The 22,688-nt window shown below is 53.1% G+C and overlaps 2 protein-coding genes and 1 pseudogene across 2 annotated transcripts; 2 read left to right on the top strand and 1 right to left on the bottom strand.

Annotated features, from left to right (window-relative positions):
• Nucleotides 1-1,470: 1,470 nt before the first annotated feature.
• Nucleotides 1,471-9,685, bottom strand: ARMC5 (armadillo repeat containing 5). Its single transcript, XM_070779959.1, has 6 exons — nt 8,525-9,685; nt 5,643-5,750; nt 4,749-5,535; nt 3,401-3,897; nt 2,653-2,785; nt 1,471-2,549 (listed from the first exon to the last, which is right to left on the bottom strand). Exons 1-6 carry the CDS (start codon nt 9,000-9,002, stop codon nt 1,730-1,732), a joined length of 2,823 nt encoding a protein of 940 aa, XP_070636060.1. The 5' UTR covers nt 9,003-9,685; the 3' UTR covers nt 1,471-1,729.
• On the top strand, nt 9,247-12,702 carry LOC139179633 (zinc finger protein 436-like; annotated as a pseudogene).
• An 8,944-nt stretch (nt 12,703-21,646) lies between these two features.
• COX6A2 (cytochrome c oxidase subunit 6A2) lies at nt 21,647-22,315 on the top strand. Its single transcript, XM_019988308.2, has 3 exons — nt 21,647-21,806; nt 21,953-22,089; nt 22,187-22,315. Exons 1-3 carry the CDS (start codon nt 21,734-21,736, stop codon nt 22,268-22,270), a joined length of 294 nt encoding a protein of 97 aa, XP_019843867.1. The 5' UTR covers nt 21,647-21,733; the 3' UTR covers nt 22,271-22,315.
• The last annotated feature ends 373 nt before the right edge of the window (nt 22,316-22,688 follow it).

The raw sequence follows: 22,688 nt of genomic DNA, 5'->3' as shown, positions 1-22,688 counted from the left end.
ACTCCGGCCACAAAGGAACAAGAGGCTTCCCCTGGACTGAGAAATCAAGTTGGAAATGAGAAACTAGAGATAGGTGTGGACGGACACAGCAGTGCTGCAGACAGACTGTGGGTCTCAACTCAGACACAGGTCGAGAACTGAGCATTGGAATGGCAACTCGGGGGGCTTTTTTAAAAACACTGATGCGGGGGGAGGGGGCTCCGCTGGGAAGGAGAGGACATACGTATACGCACTGTTGTATGGCAGAAACCAACACAGCATTGTAAAGCAATTATCCACTAATTAAAAATAAATCTAAAAAATACTGATGCCCAAGGCACTCTCCCCTCAGTCCAATTCAGTTAGAAAGGGCTGGGCATCAGCACTGTTAAAAAAGTTTTCTGGGGAATTCCCTGGTGGTCTAGTGGTTAGGACTCCAAGCTTCGGCTTCAGGGGGCACAGATTGGACCCCTCGTCAGGGAACTGAGATCCCATGAGCCGTCCATGCAGCCAAAAAGAAAGAAAAAAAAAGCTGGAGAGAGAAATGAGTAAGTCCTTACATAAATATTTATATATTCCATTTAAAAAAAAAGCTCTCTGGGTGGTTGTAAAGGACATCATGAGAACAAAGACCTGGATACTCTCAGAGGCAGCAAGGGGCCCCCTTGGCTTCCCAGAAGTTAGTGGACAGCCCCAGTCCAGGCCCTGTCCTCAAAGTCAGGCTGCCACCGAAGTTGTCAATGATCTGGGAGCCAGGTTTTTGGAGACCCTGCCTGGGCAAACAAAGCAATGCCAGCCTAGGGCTCCAGCTCCCTCTGGGCATGAATAGTGGCCTCAGGGACTTGAAGAACACAATAGGTCTTCCCTCAGAAAAACAGCAGGACACTTGACCAAGAGATGAAAATGGACCCAGAGACAGAAGGTCCACAATGCGTGATGGGTGATGAAACCATAGTGCCAAGGTCTTGGACATCCATCCCCACCCACACATCCCCTCAGCCTCGATCCAGGTCTGTGTCCAGCTGGGTGGGTGGCTAAACAATGAAGTAGCCTGAACAGGAAGCAGGCTTCCCCTGGGGCCCAAAACCACATCCTCAGGAGCAGCCTGGCAACTGCAGCATATCCAGGGGCTCCAGGAACCTGCACATTGTTACTTATTAAACTCCTGCACGCCAAGGGTGGCCTGTACTGAGACACAGTTGTTGTTGAATTGCTAAGTCATGTCCGACTCTCTATAAGCCCCATCAGGATCCTCCGTCCATGGGATTTCCCAGGCAAGAATACTGGAGTGGGTTCTCATTTCCTTCTCCAGGGGATCTTCCAGACCCCAGGACTGAACCTGTGTCTCCTGCATGAGTAGGCAGGTTCTTTACCGCTGAGCCACCAGGGAGGCCCACTGAGACACAGACACCTGGACACAACCCTGCTGGATGGGTTAAGGTGTACAGGTACTCCCACAGGAAAGGAAGCAGAGACACCACACAACAGGGGGAGCCGACTCCAAAGCTTTTAATTCCAAATCCATAAAGCTGGGCCAGGCCAGGTGCCTGGGGCCCTGGGCTGTTCTCCACCTCGAGGGCCCCATGCCCAGACCCTGGCCTTGGCTTCTCACTCCTGAGTCTTCAGACACCCCGGGGTCCAGGTCCATCCTCTCATGGGCCATCAACGGTGACTCCTTCTGCTCAGCCTCCTCCCATTGAGAGAGACCTCCTCCTAGCTAACTCATCCCTGGGTCTCCCCCCAGGGTACATCAACAGTCTAGGCTGGGACCCTTGCCCCCTGACTCCACCCCCATCACCACAGCCAGTAAGGCCTCGGTCAGGGGCCCAGCCTCCTCGCCAGCAGCTTCCACAAGCCCCACCAGAGCCAGGGCCCGCTTCCGGGGGCACTGCCCCGGCCCAAGGGTCCAGCGTGCGCAGTGGGCAGCCAGCCGCGGCCGGCCCAGGCGGAACACCTCCCCCACTGACTCTGGGCCACCCTGGGGTCCCAGGTGGATGCGGCCCACAGCTTCTTCCAGCTCCTCCTCCAGCCCTGGCAGCAGGAAACGGCCAGCGGCCTCCAGAGCCTCCTCAGCTTCGGAGCCCAGCAGGGGCTGGCCTGGCGGAGGTACAGGCCCCAGGGCGGCCCCACAGCCCCGGCAGCCATGCAGGTGATGCAGGATGGGCCAGGCCGCGCTGGGCGACAGGCCTCGGAGGGGCACTAGGTCCATTTGGGCTTCGGCAAAGCTGCCAGCCAGCAGGGCCCGGAAGAAAGGGGAGGCAGTGGCTGAGGCGGCTCGCTGGGCAGGGAGCCGGAGGCCTGAGTCCAGCAGGAAGTGGAGGTCGGGGGCTGGCATGGGGGCTGGGCCCAGCAGAGGTTCATAGAGGCAAGGGGAGGGTGGGTCTAGGTCCAAGGGGATTGCAGGTAGGATGGCTGGGCTCCCCGTGGGAGACACCAGGCCTTGGAGGCAGGAAAGGGAATCTGCGGCGAAAAAGAGAAAGAGTGGGTGCGGAGCGGGCCGGGTAAGCGCCGAGAGGAGGAGCCGGAGGCCGCCCTGGTCCAGAAGTAGCCGGCGCCACAGAGAGGGCTTCCTTTGAGGGGAAAAGAGAATCTTTCAGAAGCTGGAAAAGGGCAGCGCTGGAGAACAGCAATCTTGCGCCCCCTGCCCCCGCGAGGTACCCATGTCTCCCTCACCGACAGATGAAGGGCAGGGTCAGGGCGCAGGCCACACGGTCCTCCGGGCTCCCAGAGAGCAGCAGGTGGGTGAGGGCTCCCACTCCGAAGGGCGACTCAGCTTGCACAGTCAGGTTCTGCAGCAGCATCTCACCTGCAGGGGCGGGTGGAGCAGGTCAGGTTGGCAGCTGGGGTGGGGGTAGGGGTGGGCAAGAGAGGCCCCTGGGTCCCCGAGAGGAAGGAGGGGGTGACCTCAGGGCAAGGCAGAGGGTGATGACCGCAGGCCCTGGAGGGATGGCAACCCAACCCTAGGAACTGGAAGGTTAAGGGCCAGAACAGCCCCACCCCCGGATGGTCAGGGAATGACTCTGGGCCCTCGAGGGCCAAAACAGGGCACAGAAGACTGGGCAGTCCCTGGCAGGGTTGGAAGGGGACTTTCGGAGGACATGAGCCTGGGAAGACGTGGTGCCTGAGCCGCAGTTCACATCAGTGTGCCCAGTGGAGTCAAGGAGAGTGCAGAAGTTAGGAATACGGGGAAACGAGAAGAGACTGGGGAAGGAGAGGCAGATTCTAAGCTGTTCAGGCCAAGCCTGGTGCTGGGGTCCCTGGGCCCCAAGATACAGTCAGAGGTTGAAGAACTATGTGTGGGGGCAATGGAGAAGGGAGTCCTTCCCGGCCACCACTTGGTGGCTGTTGTTCCCAGGGATGGCGGTGAGAGAGCAGTGGAGGCGCAGTGGGAGGGGAAGGGTGAGAAGGGCGCAGGACCCACCCAACTCCCGGTGCTGGTGCTGGCTGCGGCGGGCCTGCCGGGTGCGCAGCGCCGGCCAGTCGTCGGGGGCAACGCCGAGCACCAGCCAGGCGCGCAGTAGCGCCGCCCCGTAGCTGCGCACGAAGGCCTCGAGGCAGGCGGGGTTGCAGGTGAGCCGCGCCAGGATGCGCAGAGCGCGGGGGCTCGGCGGGCCCGGCGCGCCCGTCACGTAGGCCAGCAGGCCGCACAGGGCCGGGCCGGTCACCAGCGCCCCGCTGGGGTCGGGAGCCTGGGAGAAGCGCGACAGCAACAGCAGTGCCGGCCCCTCGCGGCCCCAGGGCTCCTCGGCGGCAGAGGCGGTGGGGCTGCGGCCGGGCGGGCGCAGGGCGCGGGGCGTCCGCAGCGAGGTGGGGCTGGTCAGATCGGCCGGTTCTGGCGGAGGCGGACAGCACTCCGGGGACCAGTCGGGAGAGATGTCTCCCGGGCCTGCAGCATAACCCTCGGAGATCAGCCAGGACCTGCAGGGGGGACAAAGGATTTGGAACCCGGGGCCGAGGGGAGGGAGCAGGTCAAAAGAGCGGTCCTCCAAGAAGTGACTGAGGCCAGAAGAGAAGGCAGCCTGAGGAGGACAGGGGAAAAAGGGAATCCCAACACCCCCCCCCCCAACCCCGTTCAGCAATTCCTGACTGCCTATTGCCTAGTGTATGCTAAGTGCGTTTCAGGTACTACAGAGAAGCAAAAGCAAAAAAAGATCATGACCCTCTAGAGTTTCTGTTCAGCGTGGTGTGAAGTGATATGTGTGGAGAAAAAATAAAAGGGAACAGAAACACAGGGTAGGGGGGTGGTAAGGAAAGAGCTGACGTTTTAAATCAAGTCCCCATTAACCTAAGTTCTAATCACGGCATCTCAGAGGAGGAGTGCCCTGGGCACAGGGAACAGTAAGCAAAGAGGCCCAGCACTCGTGCATGCACGCATGCATGCTAAGTCCCTTCAGTCGTGTCTGACTCTTTGGGACACTATGGGCCATAGCCTGCCAGGTTCCTCTGTCCATGGGATTCTACAGGTGAGAATAGTGGAGTGGGTGGCCATACCCTCCTCCAGGGGATCTTCCTGACCCAGGGATTGAACCCAGGTCTCTTGCATTGGCAGGTGGATTGTTTACCACTGTGCCACCTGCGGAGAGCCAAGGTCAAACAAAAGGTGGCTCTAAGAGAGAAGAGGTATATTTGGGGTCTTGAAGGCAGTCATGTTCAGTGAGAACAAGGTATTAGGGGTCAGAATCAAAGTCTTACAAATACAGAATAGGTGGGGGCGGGGTGAGTGAGGGTAGTAAAGAGGCCCCACCCCACAGCATCAGGTGGGAACTCACTGGAGGCTTCGGAAGCTTCCCGCCTCTGCCCGCTCTGGGGTCCTCTCCTCAGGGAAGTCCCAGGAGGCAGCTTCTCTTCCTTCTTCTTCCTCATCGCCAGCCTCACCACACAGCTGCCCAGCCAGGAGAGGTACCAATCCCAGAGCCTGAAGCCGGCCCAGGGCCCCTGTATCATATAGGAAGCCCACGAGGGCAGCCACCACACGAGGGTGCCAGGCGCTGGCACGGGGATCCCGCAGCAAGCCCATCAACAGCTCCAAGCCCCCGGCATCTCGCAGCCGGGCCCGGTTGATAGCCTCCCGGCACAGCAGACACACGGCCCGCACCAGGGGCTGCTGGGAGGCTGGGCTTGCCCCGTTGAGGCCCCGGCGCCGACGGAGTTCACCCAACAGCACCTCCACGCCCCCAGCATTGCCCAGGGCAGGCCGCACCAGGCCCTGGGCGCACAGGTTGGCGAGGATCAAGATGGTGGCCTCACGCACGGCTCTTTTGGGATGGGAGGCCAGGCCGACCAGTGGGCCGAGTCCCCCACCCAGACTGAGCTGCTCAGCACAGGCCCGGGAGCAGCCTCGACTCAGCTCTAGGAGGGCACGGACCAAGGCCAAGGTCAGCGCGGGATCTGGTGCTGCAGCCAGAAGTTCAGCCAGTGGGCGCACCGCTCCCTGCTGGGCCAGGGCCAGGCGGTGCTGGGGTGAGTCCGCCAGGTTGCGGAGGGCGCGGACCACACTCTGGCGGCACTGGGAGTCCTGGCAGGCTGTCAGGCTCTCCACGAGCAGGGGAACAGCACCTGGGGGTGGGGGAGGAGATGGAGGGCGAGTGAGGACAGACCCCCGCCCACCCATCCCTTCTTTAATTCCCAAGCCCTAGCTGGCTCCACCCTCAAAGCCCACTCACCAGCACAGTGGATGTCCCCACAGCTCTCAGGTTCCATGGCTAAGTTCCCCAGAGCACGGGCGGTTCGGTTCTGGATGCTGTCTGTCTTCACACACTGAAGAATAGTCACTGCAAGAGAGTTTGGCTTCTTGAGGGTTCTACTCCTTCTTGTCTCTCTCGTTAATCACCTCAAGAACGTGGCCTCAGGACAGGGCGCTCAGGGCCGGTGCACTGGGATGACCCTGAGGGATGGGATGGGGAGGGAGGCAGGAGGGGGGGTTCAGGATGGGGGACCCATGTACATCCATGGCTGATTCATGTCAATGTATGGCAAAAACCACTACAATATTGTAATTAGCCTCCAATTAAAATAAATAAATAAATTTTAAAAAAAAGAATGTGGCCTCAGAGAGTCAGGGAAGGCCTCCAGAATAGGCCTAAAACTTGCGGGATCTGGAAAGTTCGATAGGTAGGTGTTTGCTAGGTGGACGGTGGATGGGAGTGTTAAGGGACATTTTAGGTTTGGTAGCACCCTTTGCAAAGGCCCAAAAGTGAGATCTAGTGTCTATGTTATGACTTCACAAAGGGCCTTATCAGGTCAAGAGATGAGGACTTGAATGTGAGGGCACTGGGAGCCATACAGGGTTCTAAGAATGGACAGGCCATGATCTAGACTGGCAGTCATGAGGAGAATGGATTACAGGGGAAAACAGTAAGGCAGAGTGAGCAGAAGATGGGTTGACCCAGATACCAGCACAGCCCAGCACAGTCTCTGGGCACGTGATGGAAGAAGGCAAAGCAGTGGGATGGATTCAGGAGATATTTAAAGTACAGAACAGTGAATGAATGATGGGGGTTATACACTAACAACAAAACTTATATTTATTGAGGACTTAATGTGCCAGGCCTCTTGTCAAATACATTATGGTCCAGATACATTTTATGAAAACTGAAAATAATGTTTTATTTTATCAAAACAATAAAGATTTCATAAAAATAGGCCTAAGTTTATAGCTGGCAGGCAATGAAGAAGAACGCTGTGTTCACAATGTTGCCACTAGAAGGCGCCAAGTTAGCTGGTAAACAGAAAAGCTTGCTATCTTCTGGGTTTGTTCTCATTTGAAAAACTAAAATGTAGATAATGCACAATATTATATAAGTTGTGTGCTCTGTTGCTCAGTCATGTCTGACTCCTTGTGACCCCAGGGACTGCAGCCTGCCAGGCTCCTCTGTGCATGGGATTTTCCAGGCAAGAATACTGGAGTGGGTTGCTATTTCCTCCTCCAGGGGATCTTCTGGGCCTAGGGATTGAACACACATCTCCTCCATTGGCAGGCAGATTCTTTACCACTGAGCCACCTAAGAAGCACTATTGTATAAGTTAAAAATGTACACTATATAAATTATACATGTACAATATCAGTTCAGTTCAGTATCAGATCAGATCAGTCGCCCAGTCGTGTCCGACTCTTTGCAACCCCATGAATTGCAGCACGCCAGGCCTCCCTGTCCATCACCAACTCCCGGAGTTCACCCAGACTCATGTCCATCGAGTCAGTGATACCATCTCATCCTCTGTCGTCCCCTTCTCCTCCTGCCCCCAATCCTTCCCAGCATCACAGTCTTTTCCAATGAGTCAACTCTTCGCATGAGGTGGCCAAAGTACTGGAGTCTCAGCTTTAGCATCATTCCTTCCAAAGAAATCCCAGGGCTGATCTCCTTCAGAATGGACTGGTTGGATCTCCTTGCAGTCCAAGGGACTCTCAAGAGTCTTCTCCAACACCCCAGTTCAAAAGCATCAATTCTTCGGCGCTCAGCCTTCTTCACAGTCCAACTCTCACATCCATACATGACCACAGGAAAAACCATAGCCTTGACTAGACGGACCTTTGTTGGCAAAGTAATGTCTCTGTTTTTCAACATACTATCTAGGTTGGTCATAACTTTCCTTCCAAGGAGTAAGCGTCTTTTAATTTCATGGCTGCAGTCACCATCTGCAGTGATTTTGGAGCCCAGAAAAATAAAGTCTGACACTGTTTCCAGTTTCCCCATCTATTTCCCATGAAGTGATGGGACCAGATGCCATGATCTTCATTTTCTGAATGTTGAGCTTTAAGCCAACTTTTCCACTCTCCACTTTCACTTTCATCCCAAATTTTCAAGGTTACATTCCATTTATAGTTATAACACTGGCTTAGGATTTGTTCTAGTTTTTTTGGCTGTGCCTGGAGGCTTGCGGTTCCCTGACCAGGTATGGAACCTGGATCCCAGCAGTGAAAGCACCAAGTCCTAACCATTAGACCACCAGGGATTTCCAGGATTTGTTCTTAACGTGCTAGTTTTCAATAACTGGGAGTACCCAGTCACAGATACTTTGAGTATCTGTGCTCCATCTTTGTATTTTATTTTCTCCCTATTCCAATTTTTTCAGGTAGTTATTATTACCCCACTTTACAATCCTAGTCTCTGATGGGTCTAGCTGACTGCAGAGCCCACTTTCTGAAGCACTACACCTGAAGTCTAGCTCATCAAATGGGATTTCAGAGCTCTGCACAAGGCTAGACATAGCAGGCACTGAGTGCCTACTATGAACATAAATGAAGACTAAGAATCATTTCAAAGTCACCAAATAACCTTTTGGCCTCCATTAGCCCAGATGCGACAGAGGTGATCCTTAATCAATACCCAGGTAATTAGCTTTAATTATCGGATCTAGCAGGGCTAGCATATAATTTCTAGAAAGAGAAGTGACGTCACATATCTCGACGACAAGAAAACAGAGGGCGCTGCGCCGTCCTAAAACACAACCCTCCAGGTTGCAGCACAAAGAACTCGAGACTCCGCCCAGGCCCAGACAGAGGTATGGGTGGAAACCTTTTAGGAAGTGAGGGCGGGGCACTTACCCAATGGGAGAATGCCTCCGAGTCTGCGCACTTCAGCCCGGCACGCCCCTTCAGTACAGCAGTTGGCCAGGATGCTGAGCGCCAAGTCCAGCGTCTTGCGCAGGCGCGCTGGTGGCGAGGGTGTCGCTGGTGACGCAGCAGAGGGGGCGGAGCCCGGCGAAGGGGCGGGGCCAGAAGAAGCCGCTGACTCGACCGACGAGGGGGCGGAGCCTGCGCCAGCCTGGGACGGGGCGGGACCCGCTGCAGCCGCTCGCCGTAGCAGCGCGAGAAGGGGGCGGAGCCCGCCGCGTGCCCGGAAGCGCTCTATTCCCCCGGCTGCCTTGACGTGGCGCGTACGGAGGGCTAAGAGCGCACGGCCCAAGGGTGTCTCGCTGGTAGCTGTGTCCTTTCGCCCACCTAGACCCTCCCCGGCCGCCGCCGTGAGCTGCGCGAGGCAGAACGAGAGCGAGTCCGTGGGGGTTGACTTCGCAGCCGCCATCTTGGCTCAGGCCTAAGGCTCCGCCCCTCTCCTCGCAGCTCGTCCAAGGGAGCGGAACTGGAAAAGAGGGGCGTGGCCAGGCACCGCCTCTCTGACGCTTTTTAAATAGCGCCGCAGCTGTTCTGCAGGTCGGAAGTTGTAGTTCTCGATCCTGGTGCTCTGACTTGCACAGTCGCAGAAAAAATGTTGAGAGTAGTGGTTACCTATCTGATCGTTGTGAGTGCCCTAGAGGCGCCTGCGGTGCATGCTGGGATATGTAGTCTGCGCCAAGTTTAACACGCCTAGCTTAGGATGGATGGGAAACTCTAAAGGGCCTCAGGTGGACCAGTACCTCCGACCTTGGCGTCTCAGTAAGGTGCTACTCCAGGTGACGTGTCTACTCCGCCCCCAGCGTGTCCTTGGCAACGACAGCTCGTTTTGCCGCCCCCCAGCGGTGGCCGGGGCACTGAAGTTTGCGCCGATGGGCTCAGAACCTCCAGCCAAGAGTAAAGTGTCAAGTTCCTGATAGCGGCTGCAGATGGGAGCACTTGCTCCGCCAGGTGAACGAGAGGGTTAAACCCACAGAGACCGTTCGCTGCCACTTCCTAGAATGGCACGAGCTAGTGGACATTTCCGTTTCCGGTGCTGGATTCCTGGGTCCCGAGAGTCTTCAGCTCTGGTTGTGCTTGTGAGTTGAGTGGTTGGTATCTAGGAAACGGGACGCTCTTCCGGCTGTGGAGTCGCGGGCTCCAGAAACTGCAAGGGAGGACTCCGACGGCGCCGAGCAGCGGGGGAACCGGTTGTCTGGATCCCAGGAAATCCCAAGGTCCTCCTTTGTTTGCGGAGTTGTTTCACACAAGCGGCCCTTGGTGTCGCCGGGGCAGCCGGCCGCCTGGGAAATGATGCTGGGCCTGCGGTACCTACGTAGGTCAGTCTCTGGCCCTGGGGAGAGAGAAACTCCTGCCAAGACCAACTCTCCTGCGGTCCCTGGAGCCTTCGAGTGCCAGCAGTGTGGATTGACTGCAGCCTACCTCCCCGATCTCAATCATCACCAAAGCAGCGGCGGTGATAAACCCTACTGCTGTCCCCAGTGTAGCAAAAGCTTCCGACGGTGGTCAGATCTGGCTAAACAGCACGGGGTACACACCGGCGAGAAACCGTCCCTCTGTCCCCAGTGTGACCGTTGCTTCAGCCTGAGCTCTAACCTCATGCGACACCGTCGCTCTCACTCAGGCCTCCGGCCTCATAAGTGTCTGGAGTGCGAGGAGCCTATTATTGGCCGCAGCTCGGACACCGGCGGGGGCACATGGGCGAGAAGCCTGATACTTGTGCCGAATGTGGCAAGACTTCTGTGTTAGCTTCAACCTGATCCAGCACCAGCGCACGCGCACGGGGGTGAAGCCATACAGCTGCGGGGGACTGCGGCAAGCGCTTCAGCCTCAGCTCCAACCTGGCGCAGCACCAGCGCTGCCACACCGGTGAGAAGCCCTACCTCTGTATCTGGTGTGGTGACCGCTTTGGGTGCAGCTCTTATCTGCTCAAGCACCAGCGATCGCACGCGGAGGAGGAGCAAGAACTTCACCCACAGCTCCGGCTGCCTAAGGCACCAACTCACCCACAGTGGAGAGTGACCCTTCAGGTGTCCTGAGTGTGGCCGTGGCTTTAAGGAGCTCACCCAGTTCACCAAGCACCAGCAAGTCCACATGGGCGAACGACCCCACGCCGGCCCAGAATGTGGCAAAACCTTCTTCCACAGCTCCAAGCTTTTTAAACACAGTGCTCACACACAGGCAAGAAATAAGTGCACCAAACTCAGCTGCAGCAAGAGTTTTGTAGACAGTTCAAATCTGCTGCCGCACCAACACTCCCACGGGCCAGAAACCTTAGGCTTTGAGCCAGTGTGACAGGAGCTTCCGCCAGAGCTCTCCCCTGCTCATCCACCGGGTGGCGCACCGCGGAGAGAAGCCCTCCGTCTGCCGGCAGAGTGACAAGGCCTTTGCCCCCAGCTCCCTATCTGGGCCAGCACCAGCGGACGCACCAGGGTGGCAGCCCCTGCCAACATCCCTGGCTTAAGTTGCAGCCCAAACTGCAGCTCTGACTTTGATGCAGTCCTTCAGGAGACTGAGGGGACCAGAATTTCTCAGCAGGCCTCTTCTGCTCCTCCGGGGCTGCTGATTTGTGGGCTGAATCAGGGAAGCCCAGGCTGGAGGAATTGGGACAGAAAAGTTGGGCATGTTCTCTGAGGCCCTGGAGATGGGACTCCGGCTGGAGGGAGAGTTTGGGGATGGGCTGAACTGGCCAGGTTGCTTTAAGATGCAAAGCACCTTTGGCAGCTGCTGATCAGATCCCTTCACAGGTCCAGGGAGTGAGGGGGCAAATTACGCAGGAGCTGTGGCCCCCTCCGCCCAGGAGAATGGGGCCAGATGCCAGGCAAACCCCCATGAGGAAGACAGTGGAGAAGAAGGAGGTCGGGGAGGGCCTCACCTCCAAGAGGGGACCATAAGGAAGGGTGTGTCCTAGCACAGGGCTCAGAGAGGTTGAACTTGGGGACCATTAGGTGAGCTCAGGGGTGTATGATCTCTTTGAAAGACAACTGTCTACAAAGTGAAACTGGTGGGGCCCAGGACCAAAGCAACAGACCAGGAAGGCTGGTGGCATTTCTAGGCAGGGGCAAAAGACCAGACGTTGGTCATCTGCCCCTTCCTTTCCTTTAGCCTCTTTCCTCGAAGGTTTCCCAGGTTTTTTCTCTGATCCCTCAAAGAGGAGAAAATGGTGACAATCTAGTGTGCCCAGACACTGGGGACTGGACATAGCACTGTAGTTTGACCATTGGGGTGGGCTGCCTATGTAAACAAACGTGTTTCTGTTGGTAAAACAGTCTATGGGAGCCAGAGGGAGGCTTCTCGAAGCACAGCACAATGTTCGCCCAGAGCAGAGGCTAAGCTGTGAGGCTCTGCTGTCCTCCCTGTAGCCGGCTCTGTTCCTGGGAGGGGCACGGAACGTAGCCCTTTTGAGGTTGGGGGAGGCCTGGTGCCTGCCCCAAGGAATCATGAGACCCACACCTCTGGTGCCTTGTCCCAAAATCTTGCCTCTTAGCAGCTCGGTGCATCTAGAACTGCACCGCAGAGAATAAGGGCCGAAGGGAAGGGATGTGAGCTTCTAGCACAGAGTATCTCTTCCTAACTGCATGACCTTGGACAGGTCTGCCTCTTATGAGCTTCAGTTTCTTCATCTGTAAAACTGAGGGTGATGTTGCCTCCCAGGATGGTAGTAAGCTCCCATGGGATCACTGACTTGAAACACCTGGGTGGAGGAAGTAACTCAGCAAAACTCGTCTGCCAACTCTGCTTGCCAACCCTGTCACTGGGGGTGTCAGTCTGCAGGCATCGCACCAGTGCACTTTTTGCCTCCTCCTGAAGGTTACAGAAATGAGTGAGATAGCCCCAGTCCTGGGGTAGCATGGTGTCATGAAGGAGATGGACCCGAACCCAGTTCCGGCGCTGGAGAAAGGGCATCACTTGCAGCAAGTCTTAAGAGGCTTCGTGAAGGTGCATCTAATGGATGCCACTTGTCTCCTCAATCTGGGTCTGTGATGAAGGGAAGGGTTCTGGAATGTTCCCCGTTGTTGACACCATTTCAAAGAGCACAAACCAGGGTTTGAGCGGGAGGCCTGAGCTGGGCACATCCGTAGTAAGCACTCAATAAATGGATGTTATGATCAGCTCCTGTTTATACTCTTACTCGTGGCCTTGGGGCCTCAGCTTCCTCAAAGCTGGATTCTGTTCTCTGCAAAATTGTAGGTGCAGATGGTCGTGAGGTTCATGGTGGAGATGGGCATGGGAGGGGGATCTGTTCGCAAAATCTCTTTCCATCAACTGAAGCTGGTTCTCACCTTAATGTAAGTAGCCCTGCGCTCCATCCTCTCAGTTGTAGAAACAGGTTCTTCCTGGAGCAGGGAGGCAGACCGGACCTTGGAAACAGGAACTGGGGTTTATTCAGCATTTACTGTGCCCTGAGCTGGGAGGGAGGCAGTGTCACCGCCCAGGCAGGTGACCAGTGTTCAGGGCAGAGACGGTAAACACGTTAGTTTTGGCCTTCACGGTGTGTGTGTGTGTAAACTGTTGAGCCAACTTTGTGTGTGTGTGTGTGTGTGTGTGTGTGTGTGTGTGTACACACATGTGTGCACTTGTGCAGCTTGAGGGATCTTAGTTCCCTGACCAGGGATCGAACCCATGCCCTCAGCAGGGAAAGGAGATAGTCCTAATCATTGGACCTCCAGGGAATCCCCATGAGCCAACATTTCTAGATTGTGATGTGAAATCTCCCGATTTAAATTTCTGGATTGGGGTTTGGGGAAAGGGGAGAGGATCAGAAAATTCAGCAACACTGGTTCTCTCCAGCAACAGCTCTTGACAGGGCCGAGTAATGTCTGCCTGGGACATGGACAGTCCACACTGCTCCATGCTGTATCCCTGAATCAGTGTGTTTCATTTGTATTACTTGCCTAACTGCTACAGAAAGGCGTTTGGGGGTGACCATCCCCACCCTACACTTTCATGGGTGACCAAGACTCTTCATGCAGTGGAGGCAGTTTCTCTTTTTCGTCACCCGTTCCTGCCCCCTCCCCCAATCATTTTTTCTCCTCTTCCCTTCTCCCCTGAATCCTCTGTCTCCGTATCTGAGATATCACCCTCCAATATTGAAACTCCTTTCCATATCTGCGAGGGAATAGGGACAGAGCTTACAGATTCAGCAAGGCAAGGCAAACCCATGTGCCTTGGTCAGAGGGTGAGTATGGGACCCTGTGAGCCTCGTGGGGGAAATCACCCCTGGCAGACATCCCTGGAAGGGCTCTTTGGGGAAGCAAGAAAGTGTGGAGACACCCAGTGGGCTCAGAGGGAGGGGGAGTCAGTAATACCATTTCCCCTGGACTGGCTCTGCTTCTGCTTAGTTCTGGACATGAGCTCGGACTCCATCCAGTTCTGTCTCTGATCTCATCCACTCCTGGGATCCAGGTTCCACGTCTGAGCCTGGTGGGCGATACAGAGGCTGGTGCTGTGTATTGGGTGTGCCATAGGCTGGCAGCTGGAGTCCCGCCCACCTAGAAGCTCAACAGTGGCTGGCAAGTGCTTTGGATGTGCACTGGGGATGGGAACAGCACCGCAGCCCCAAGCCACAACTCCTCCCTCCCTCCCTTCGCTAGTCACATTGCGGGAGAACAGAAACTCTATGTCTGCTGAGTCCCTGCATCCCACATGAGACAGGGGCAGATCAACTTTAGGAAGGGCTGATCACTGCCCGGGTGATTTGCCGATTCTCTTCCGTAGGATTCAGGATACCCTGGCCCTTTCTCTTATTTCCTCCCAGTTCAAAATGCTAACATCGCTCTATATTCCTAAATAATGTGTATTTTCTAAAAACAAGGACATTATCAAAGTCAGGAAATTATCGATGCTCTAGTACTATCATCTAATGAACGGACCTTATTACACCAGTGATCCCAGTAATAGACTGTATAGCAAATGAAACAAAAGCGTGTGACTGGGACGCCCAGGGGAGCGAGCCCCGGCCAAGGTGATATGGCTTAACGTGGTGCGGTGACATCTAAAAATCTCTCGCTTGAGGGAAGACCGCTCCTAGCCGTTTCCTCTCACATTCTAATTAGGGACTGGGATGCCGTTTCTCCGCGGTTCTCTGTGGTGCGTTCATTGCTCTGACCGTTTCAGCCCATCTTGGGAAGGTTGTGGGACAGGTGGGCGATTTGTGGGGAGGTGCTAAGCAAGCAGGGCGGCCGTGGCTGGAGCGCCCCCTGCCGGAGACTGAGTAAGGATGCCCGGGACCTTCCGCATCCGGGTCTCGGGGTCTTTGGGGCTAGGGGGTCAACGCACCTCCTTTTCCCAGGTCACCTTGCGGACTACATTTCCCAGCAGGCCCGGCGGAGGCTGCCGGCCCTGGAGAGTTGGCGGCGGTTCCCTCTGGGTTCTGCCATGTGGAGTAGGGCCCCTTGCCACGCAGCGGGTGGCTTTCCTTGAGCTGGGGACGAACAACCTTAGCTTATTGCACCCTCGGGTGTCATGCAAGAGACACGTGGGTGCGGGGTCTCCGTAGATAAGAGCTGGCGACGATCAGCCGCCCGGGCAGCCGCCTTTTCCCGGAGCAGGGGGGCGATTCTGAACACTCGCCTCCGCCGAGCCCCATTGATGAGGCGCGCCTTGAGCCCCGACAGCACATGGGTATTATCAGGGGCGGGACGAACACCTCCATGGCCCTTTTCAGCTTCCCACCCTCCATTCTCTTCCGGGAGTCTAGTTATTCCATTAGCTCATCTCCCAGTAGTCCCTTAAGCAACTCCAGCTCCACCCACTTTATAATCCGGGCATCTTTCTACCGTTCCAGATGTTCAAGCTGGTTTTAGAAAAGGCAGAGGAACCAGAGATCGAGTTGCCAACATCCCATGGATCATCGAAAAAGCAAGAGGGTTCCAGAAAAACATCTATTTCTGCTTTATTGACTATGCCAAAACCTTTGACTGTGTGGATCACAATAAACTGTGGAAAATTCTGAAAGAGATGGGAATACCAGACCACCTGACCTGCCTCTTGGTCAGGAAGCAACAGTTAGAACTGGACATGGAACAACAGACTGGTTCCAACTAGGAAAAGGAGTACGTCAAGGCTGTATATTGTTACCCTGCTTATTTAACTCATATGCAGAATACATCATGAGAAACGCTGGGCTGGAGGAAGCACAAGCTGGAGTCAAGAGTGCCGGGAGAAATATCAATAACCTCAGATATGCAGATGACACCACCCTTATGGCAGAAAGTGAAGAAGAACTAAAGAGCCTCTTGATGAAAGTGAAAGAGGAGAGTGAAAAAGTTGGCTTAAAGCTCAACATTCAGAAAACGAAGATCATGGCATCTGGTCCCATCACTTAATGACAGATAGATGGGGAAACAGTGGCTGACTTTATTTTTTTGGGCTCCAAAATCACTGCAGATGGTGATTGCAGCCATGAAATTAAAAGACGCTTACTCCTTGGAAGGAAAATTATGACCAACCTAGACAGCATATTAAAAAGCAGAGACGTTACTTTGCTAGCAAAGGTCCGTCTAGTCAAGGCTATGGTTTTTCCAGTAGTCATGTATGGATGTGAGAGTTGGACTGTAAAGAAAGCTGAGCACCGAAGAATTGATGCTTTTGAAGTGTGGTGTTGGAGAAGACTCTTGAGAGTCCCTTGGACTGCAAGGAAATCCAACCAGTCCATCCTAAAGGAGATCAGTCCTGGGTGTTCATTGGAAAGACTGATGTTGAGGCTGAAACTCCAATAATTTGGCCACCTCATGCGAAGAGTTGACTCATTGGAAAAGACCCTAATGCTGGGAAAGATTGAGGGCAGGAGGAAAAGGGGACGACAGAGGATGAGATGGTTGAATGGCATCATCGACTCGATGGACATGGGTTTGGGTGGACTCCAGGAGTTGGTGATGGACAGGGAGGCCTGGAGTGCTGGGGTTCATGGGGTCACAGAGTCTGCCACCACTGAGCAACTGAACTGAACTGAACTGAGCTACTGTTCCTAAGGTCTCCAGCCGAGTACTGCCTTCACCCACCACACCCCTCACACCGACCTAAACACCCGCCTTCCGTCAGGACCCTCTCTCTCTCAACTTTCCACAAGGCCACTGGGTACCCCCAGCCGGGAGACAGCTATTTAGACTTAGATGGTTTGGTGAAGTTAAATTTTATCATCATGTGGCATTGAATCCAGCTACTGAGAGCTGTGCGCACCCGAGTTCAGGACCATGATCTTAGTTTCTTAATACCCTGGACCCGTGGCTCAGAAGGGAAGCACTGCAGTGAGGACCAACAGATACTCCTTTAGTTCAAAGGTTCTCAACCTTATGTGTGTGTTAGTTGCTCAGTTGTGTCCAGTTCTTTGCGACCCCATGGTCTCCCGTCAGCCTCCTCTGTCCATGGGATTTCCCAGGCAATAATACTGGAGTGGGTTACCATTTCCTTCTCCATGGGATCTTCCTGACCCAGGGATCGAACATGGGTCTCCTGCACTGTGGGCAGATTCTTTACAGTCTGAGCCACCTGTATGTCATTGTAATCCCCGGGTGCAATGTACGCAAAAGAATTTTGCAAAACTTCTGGGTAATTCTATTGTGCAGCCAGGGTTGAGATCACTGCTTTATCTCCTAGGGCAGATGGGTGGGGCCTGGGATGGCCAGAAGCACTGGGCCAGGCACCTCCAGCTGGGAGCAGCCTCCACCCTTTATCCCAATGTGGTTCACAAATCACTGTTCACATTTTGTATGTGTCCCAGGCTGTGCGAAAAGGAAGCTCTGCCCTGTAATAAGAAATATATTTGACAGCCTTATGTAAGGCAATTGGGAGAAAGGCCAAGTAGGAAACAAACTAATCCCAGCAAGGGGAAAGGAAAGCCTGGGCTAGATGGGGAATGTAATGAGTTCGTCAAAAAGTTCGATCAGGTTTTTCTGTAAGATGGTACGGAAAAATCCTGATGATCTTTTGGCCAACCCAATAGGAGGAGACAGCTGTGATAGTCACAGAGTAATGGATTAAGGTGGCTAACTAGATCAAAGTTCTTGCAAACCTGTGACACTTTTAATTGTCAGAAGAGCTGACTACACTGGCTATGTCCCTGCTGACTCAGGAGCATTCCCAGCGCTGCTGAGCTTTACCTAGGGCTCCCAAGACCATGAACAGGCTAGAGTCATCAAGCTTGGCTCAGGCTCAGACATGAGCAAATTGAACTGCAGCCATTCATGTTTTTATAAGAACTTCTCCCTTATGAAGATCAAAGGCCCTTGCCTACATGGGGCATCAGCTATGCTCCTGATGATGATTCCTATGTGAGATTAAAAAAATAAGCTCTGTGCATGGTGTGAAGATGCTCATTCCAGCATTTTCTATAGTAGTGACATATTCCAATAATAAAAGGGATGAATAAAATGTGGTCTTTTAAATGAAAGAATTGTATATAGTCATTAAAATATCATGATAAAAGAATGTGAATGAGCCAGAAAATGTTCATGAGTTAAAAAAAAGAGTGCACAAGGACTTCCCTGGTGGGGAAGATTTTGTGCTCCCAATACAGAGGACTCAGGTGTGATCCCTGGTCAGAAAACTAGATCCCACAGGCCACAACTAAAGATCCCGCATGCAGCAAGGAAGATTAAAGATTCCTGGGGCTGCTACTAAGACCTGGTACAACAGAATTAAAATTAAAAGGAGTGCACATATTCTTTTTGGAAAGCAAACTTAGACTCATCTTTTGCTTGGGGTAGTTTTCTCTTGTTCAGTAGCTAAACTGATTGTAGAGTCTAAATATGAAGGTGTGTTGGCAAAGCCTGAATAAACATGCTGAAGGAATTAGTGCTAAACGTGCTGAAGAAAATGTGAAGGTATTAGTGTTAGAATTGGTGGAATTATGGACAAAAGGGAGTTTCTATTTCAAAATTGTCCTAATGAGACAGGCATTTGTAGCAGAGGAATTAGGAGGAAACTCTCTTTGAGCCAGAACCTTTGGGTCCTGGTTCTGCCATTTATCATATGAATGATCCACGAGCAAGGTTAAGACCTTTCAGTGCCTCAGTTTAGTCATCTGTAAAGTGGGTAAGCCTCTCTCTCGGTTAATTGTCAGAACAGCCCCTGGTCCATAGTAAGTACTCTGTAAGTGCTAACTATTTTATTATTTAAAAAAATACATATTTATTTGGCTGAGCCGAGTCTTAGTTGCAGGATGTGGGATCTTTGATCTTTGTTGCACTTGTGGTACGTGTGGTATATTTTATTTTTTTAGCTGTGGCATGTGTAATCCTTATTTGCAGCACGCGAACTCTTAATTGTGGCATGTGGGATCTAGATCTCTCACTCTGCATCGAGCCCCTGCCCCCTGCATGGGGAAACGTGAAGTCTTAGCCATTGGACCACTTTGAGATTGAAAAGGAACAACTTCTCTCTGGTCCCTCAGACTTCACAGTTTACAAAAGGATTTAGAGAGGCGGTAGGCAAAAGTAAGTTACTGAAAACCATATCTTCTTGGTATGGACAAGCATAATATTAAATGATGCCTCAACATCAGTGCTAAATGACTTCCCTTGTGTTTTATAAAAATTATTTGTTGGTTTTCCTAACAATGTGTTGTTAGCATAAAAAAAGTCCAGTTAGCTAGTGAGAATTCAGACTGCACAGAGATGCCTCACAGCATTGCCCATCGCATTTCCAGGCTTACTACCCAAGTCCTTGATTCTTCTTTCTCCCATAGCTCTGCAGCTCCAACTCAAGTGCCTTCAGGCACCACATCCTTTTTATTTTATTGATTTATTTTTTTGGCTGTGCTGGGTCTTCAGAGCAGTGCTCGGGCTTTCCCTAGTTGCAGTGCTCAGGGGCTTCTCTAGTTGTGAGGTGCAGGCTTAGTTGCCCCACAGCATGTGGGATCTTAGTTCTCCAACCAGGGATCGAACCCATGTCCCCTGCATTGGAAGGCAGATTCTTGACCACTGGACCACCAGGGAAGTCCCCATCCTTTTTGTTCTACTCAGGGAAGATTTCTCAAGTCCATCCTTTCCTTGCTGTTGCCAGTACTACTACCTTACATGCCTATTGCTGTCATCACCTGCCTGGATTATTGCAAAAGACTCCTCATCAGCCTTCCCTGCATCTAGTCCTGTGTTCTGGTTCATCATCTGTATAATCCACCAATGACAGCGCTCCCTTAAACCCCAGGCTCCAACATCAAATCTGATGTCACTCCCCTGCTTCAAAGCATCTGTGCCTAAGCCCCACCCCCAGCGTGGGCCTGCACAAGAGTCAGATGCTCCAGCACGGACATCATAGATCCTCACCCTAGCTTTGCCCCACCTCTGCAGCTTTACTGGCCTTTCACACCTCCATGCTTTTGTACTTATTTTATTTCTGACTTCCCAGAATGCCCTTCCCCCTTTTCTGTCACCTAAAGTCCTAATTATATGAGCCCCAGCTCCACTGAAAGTTTTCCCAAACTCTCCTATCACACTCAATGTGGTGTCTGCTTCAGCGGCATTAGGAATCATCACGACATCAGGTCACTTGTCTGACTTCCCCAGAGTCTCTGGCCTAGTGTGTGACACAGTAGGCACTCAATAAATATTAACTGAATCAAGGAATCACTTATGCCAGGACTCAGGTTCTTTCTTTTTAATTGGCTGCACTGGGTCTTAGTTGCGGCAGGCAGGATCTGTTTAGCTGTGGCATATGAATTCTCAGCTGTGGCATGTGGAATCTAGCTCCCCAATCGGGGCTCAAACTCAAGCCCCCTGCATTGAGAGCTCACAATCTTAGCCACTGGACCACCAGGGAAGTCCCCAAACTCAGATTCTTCTATCCTTGTTTTCTTTCCAATGTGGACACACTTGGAAAGTTAACCAAAGTGACCAAGGAAGTGACCACAACTAATTAAATCTTCCCAGTCACTTTGCCTGCCAGTCAATGAGATCGTGGTTATTTCTATAGCAATAACATAGAAAAGCAACTAAAAAGTGCTTCTTATTTGGGCCCAGTGCCTTTTCCCCACACATCTGTGTTTAGTTGCTCAGTCGTATCTGACTCTTAGTGACGCTTTGGACTGTTGCCCACTAGGCTCCACTGTCCATGGAATTTTTCAGGCAAGAATACTGGAGTGGATTGCCATTTTCTCCTCCAGGAGATATTCCCAACCCAGGGATCAAACCCACGTCTCCTGTGTCTTCTGCACTGCAGGCAAGTTCTTTACTCATTGGGCCATCCAGGAAGCCCAGCATCTGTAGTAATGAGATTATCACAAATTGCCAGGATGGTCTCATCAGTTTCTGCAATAGGTGTACTTGAGCATGTGCGCCACAAGAGGGCGACAACAGCAGAGGATGCTAGCAGCCCTTGGGCCACTGGCCCAGCACCAGACAGAAAAGCTCTTAGTGGGATCTTCCAGGGTGAGACTAAGGGATGGGGATCCCCAGGGAATTGTTTGGTGATGACCAGCAAAACTCTGAGGGGAGAGAGAGGCACCTAGGACCTTTTCGGGTAAAAATACTCTTCATTTTTGTTTTTACCAAGAGCCATAATCTTGAGTAGGGAGGGGGTTTAAGAGTTGGACTGAGTGTGGACAAAGAAATCAAGTAACTGTAACAGGGTCCCCGTCTTCTCAGTAGCAATTCCAAAGTCCAACTGGGAAAAAGCGACTGTAGGAAGAATTCCATTATAGTTCAGTGAGGGCCCCAGAATAATTTAGCAATACTATATATAACATTTAACTGTTCAACAAGTTACTAAAACTTCCTCTGTTACTTTACTTAAACTTCACTGAGATCATTTAAGGTACAAATTATTATACAGTATACACCTGAAAAAAACCTGAGATTCAAAAGGACACTTTATTCATTCTACAAATATTTATTAAAGGCCTACTCTGTGCCAATCACTGGGTCTAGAGTATTGAGCAAAATAATTCCCTCCAACTATAAAAAGAAAGGCGTATTGTACTTTAAATGTCCCCTTACCAAAATAAGAGGCACAGTAAAGCAAGCTGCCTGGAGAGAAAGACCTCTTGCCAGTCAGGCCTCATTTCAAATATAGAAACCCCCTAAAAATAGCCACCCATTCAAGGGACTCAACAGGTGATTGGCAGGAACAGAGGGGAGGGGAACCGAGGCCTCACTGAAGGAGAAGGAAAGGACAGTGCCCTTGTCCCCAGCTTCTGCCATCGACATGGCTTTGCCTCTGAAGTCCTTGAGTCGGGGCTTGGCCAGTGCGGCCAAGGGAGACCATGGTGGGACAGGAGGTGAGTGCAGCTGGGGCCTGACCCTGTGGCTTCCTGACCTTGTCCCTCGGTTCCCCCTCACCCCCTGCCCCTGGGGCCTTCCAGCGTCCTGGCGACCCTCCTATCTCTCTCTCACCTCTGGCTTCCTCCCCCACCCTCTGCTGCAGCCCGCACCTGGCGCTTCCTGACTTTCGGGCTGGCGCTCCCGAGCGTGGCCCTCTGCACCCTCAACTCCTGGCTCCACTCGGGCCACCGCGAGCGCCCGGCATTCATCCCTTACCATCACCTCCGGATCCGCACCAAGGTACACCGACCTCTTGCGGACGCGAGCAGGCGGGTGAGCCAGGGGATGGGGGACCCCCCATACTGACATCTCGCTCCCCTTCCCTCTCTCTCCACAGCCCTTCTCATGGGGAGACGGCAACCACACTTTTTTCCACAATCCCCGGGTCAACCCTCTGCCCACGGGCTACGAAAAGCCTTGAGGCTTGGCTGATGCCCCCAGACACAATAAAATTGTGGAAGCTGTGTGTCCGAGGCTCCTTGGGGACCACGGGGAGGGGCTGGTTCGAGCTGGGCGCATGCGCACAGTGCAGTGGGTGCTCCACGTGCTCTTCCGGAGATCCTGACTCCCCAGGGACTCCAGGGAGCATCCTTGATGAACAGGTAGGAGATAGCCCCTCCCCGTTCACCTATTCATGATTAAGGCTCTAGGTTGTAAAAGGCTTTCACATACACTAATTTCTCATGATAACCCTGAGAGCAAGGTATAATTTCGGTTCTCTTTTCTCCAGAGGAGGAATTTGAGATGCTCAGAGATTAAATGACTGAAATTCAGGGAGCTCACAGAGGCCCGGTGGGAACTCAGGGCTGCAGGCCCTGAAGTACCACGCGTTGCCTGAC

The sequence above is a fragment of the Bos indicus genome, chromosome 25 (assembly GCF_029378745.1).
Source record: "Bos indicus isolate NIAB-ARS_2022 breed Sahiwal x Tharparkar chromosome 25, NIAB-ARS_B.indTharparkar_mat_pri_1.0, whole genome shotgun sequence".
Lineage (NCBI taxonomy): Eukaryota > Metazoa > Chordata > Mammalia > Artiodactyla > Bovidae > Bos > Bos indicus.
The sequence above is the reverse complement of the archived record's forward strand: the minus strand, read 5'-3'. Positions and strand labels throughout refer to the sequence as shown.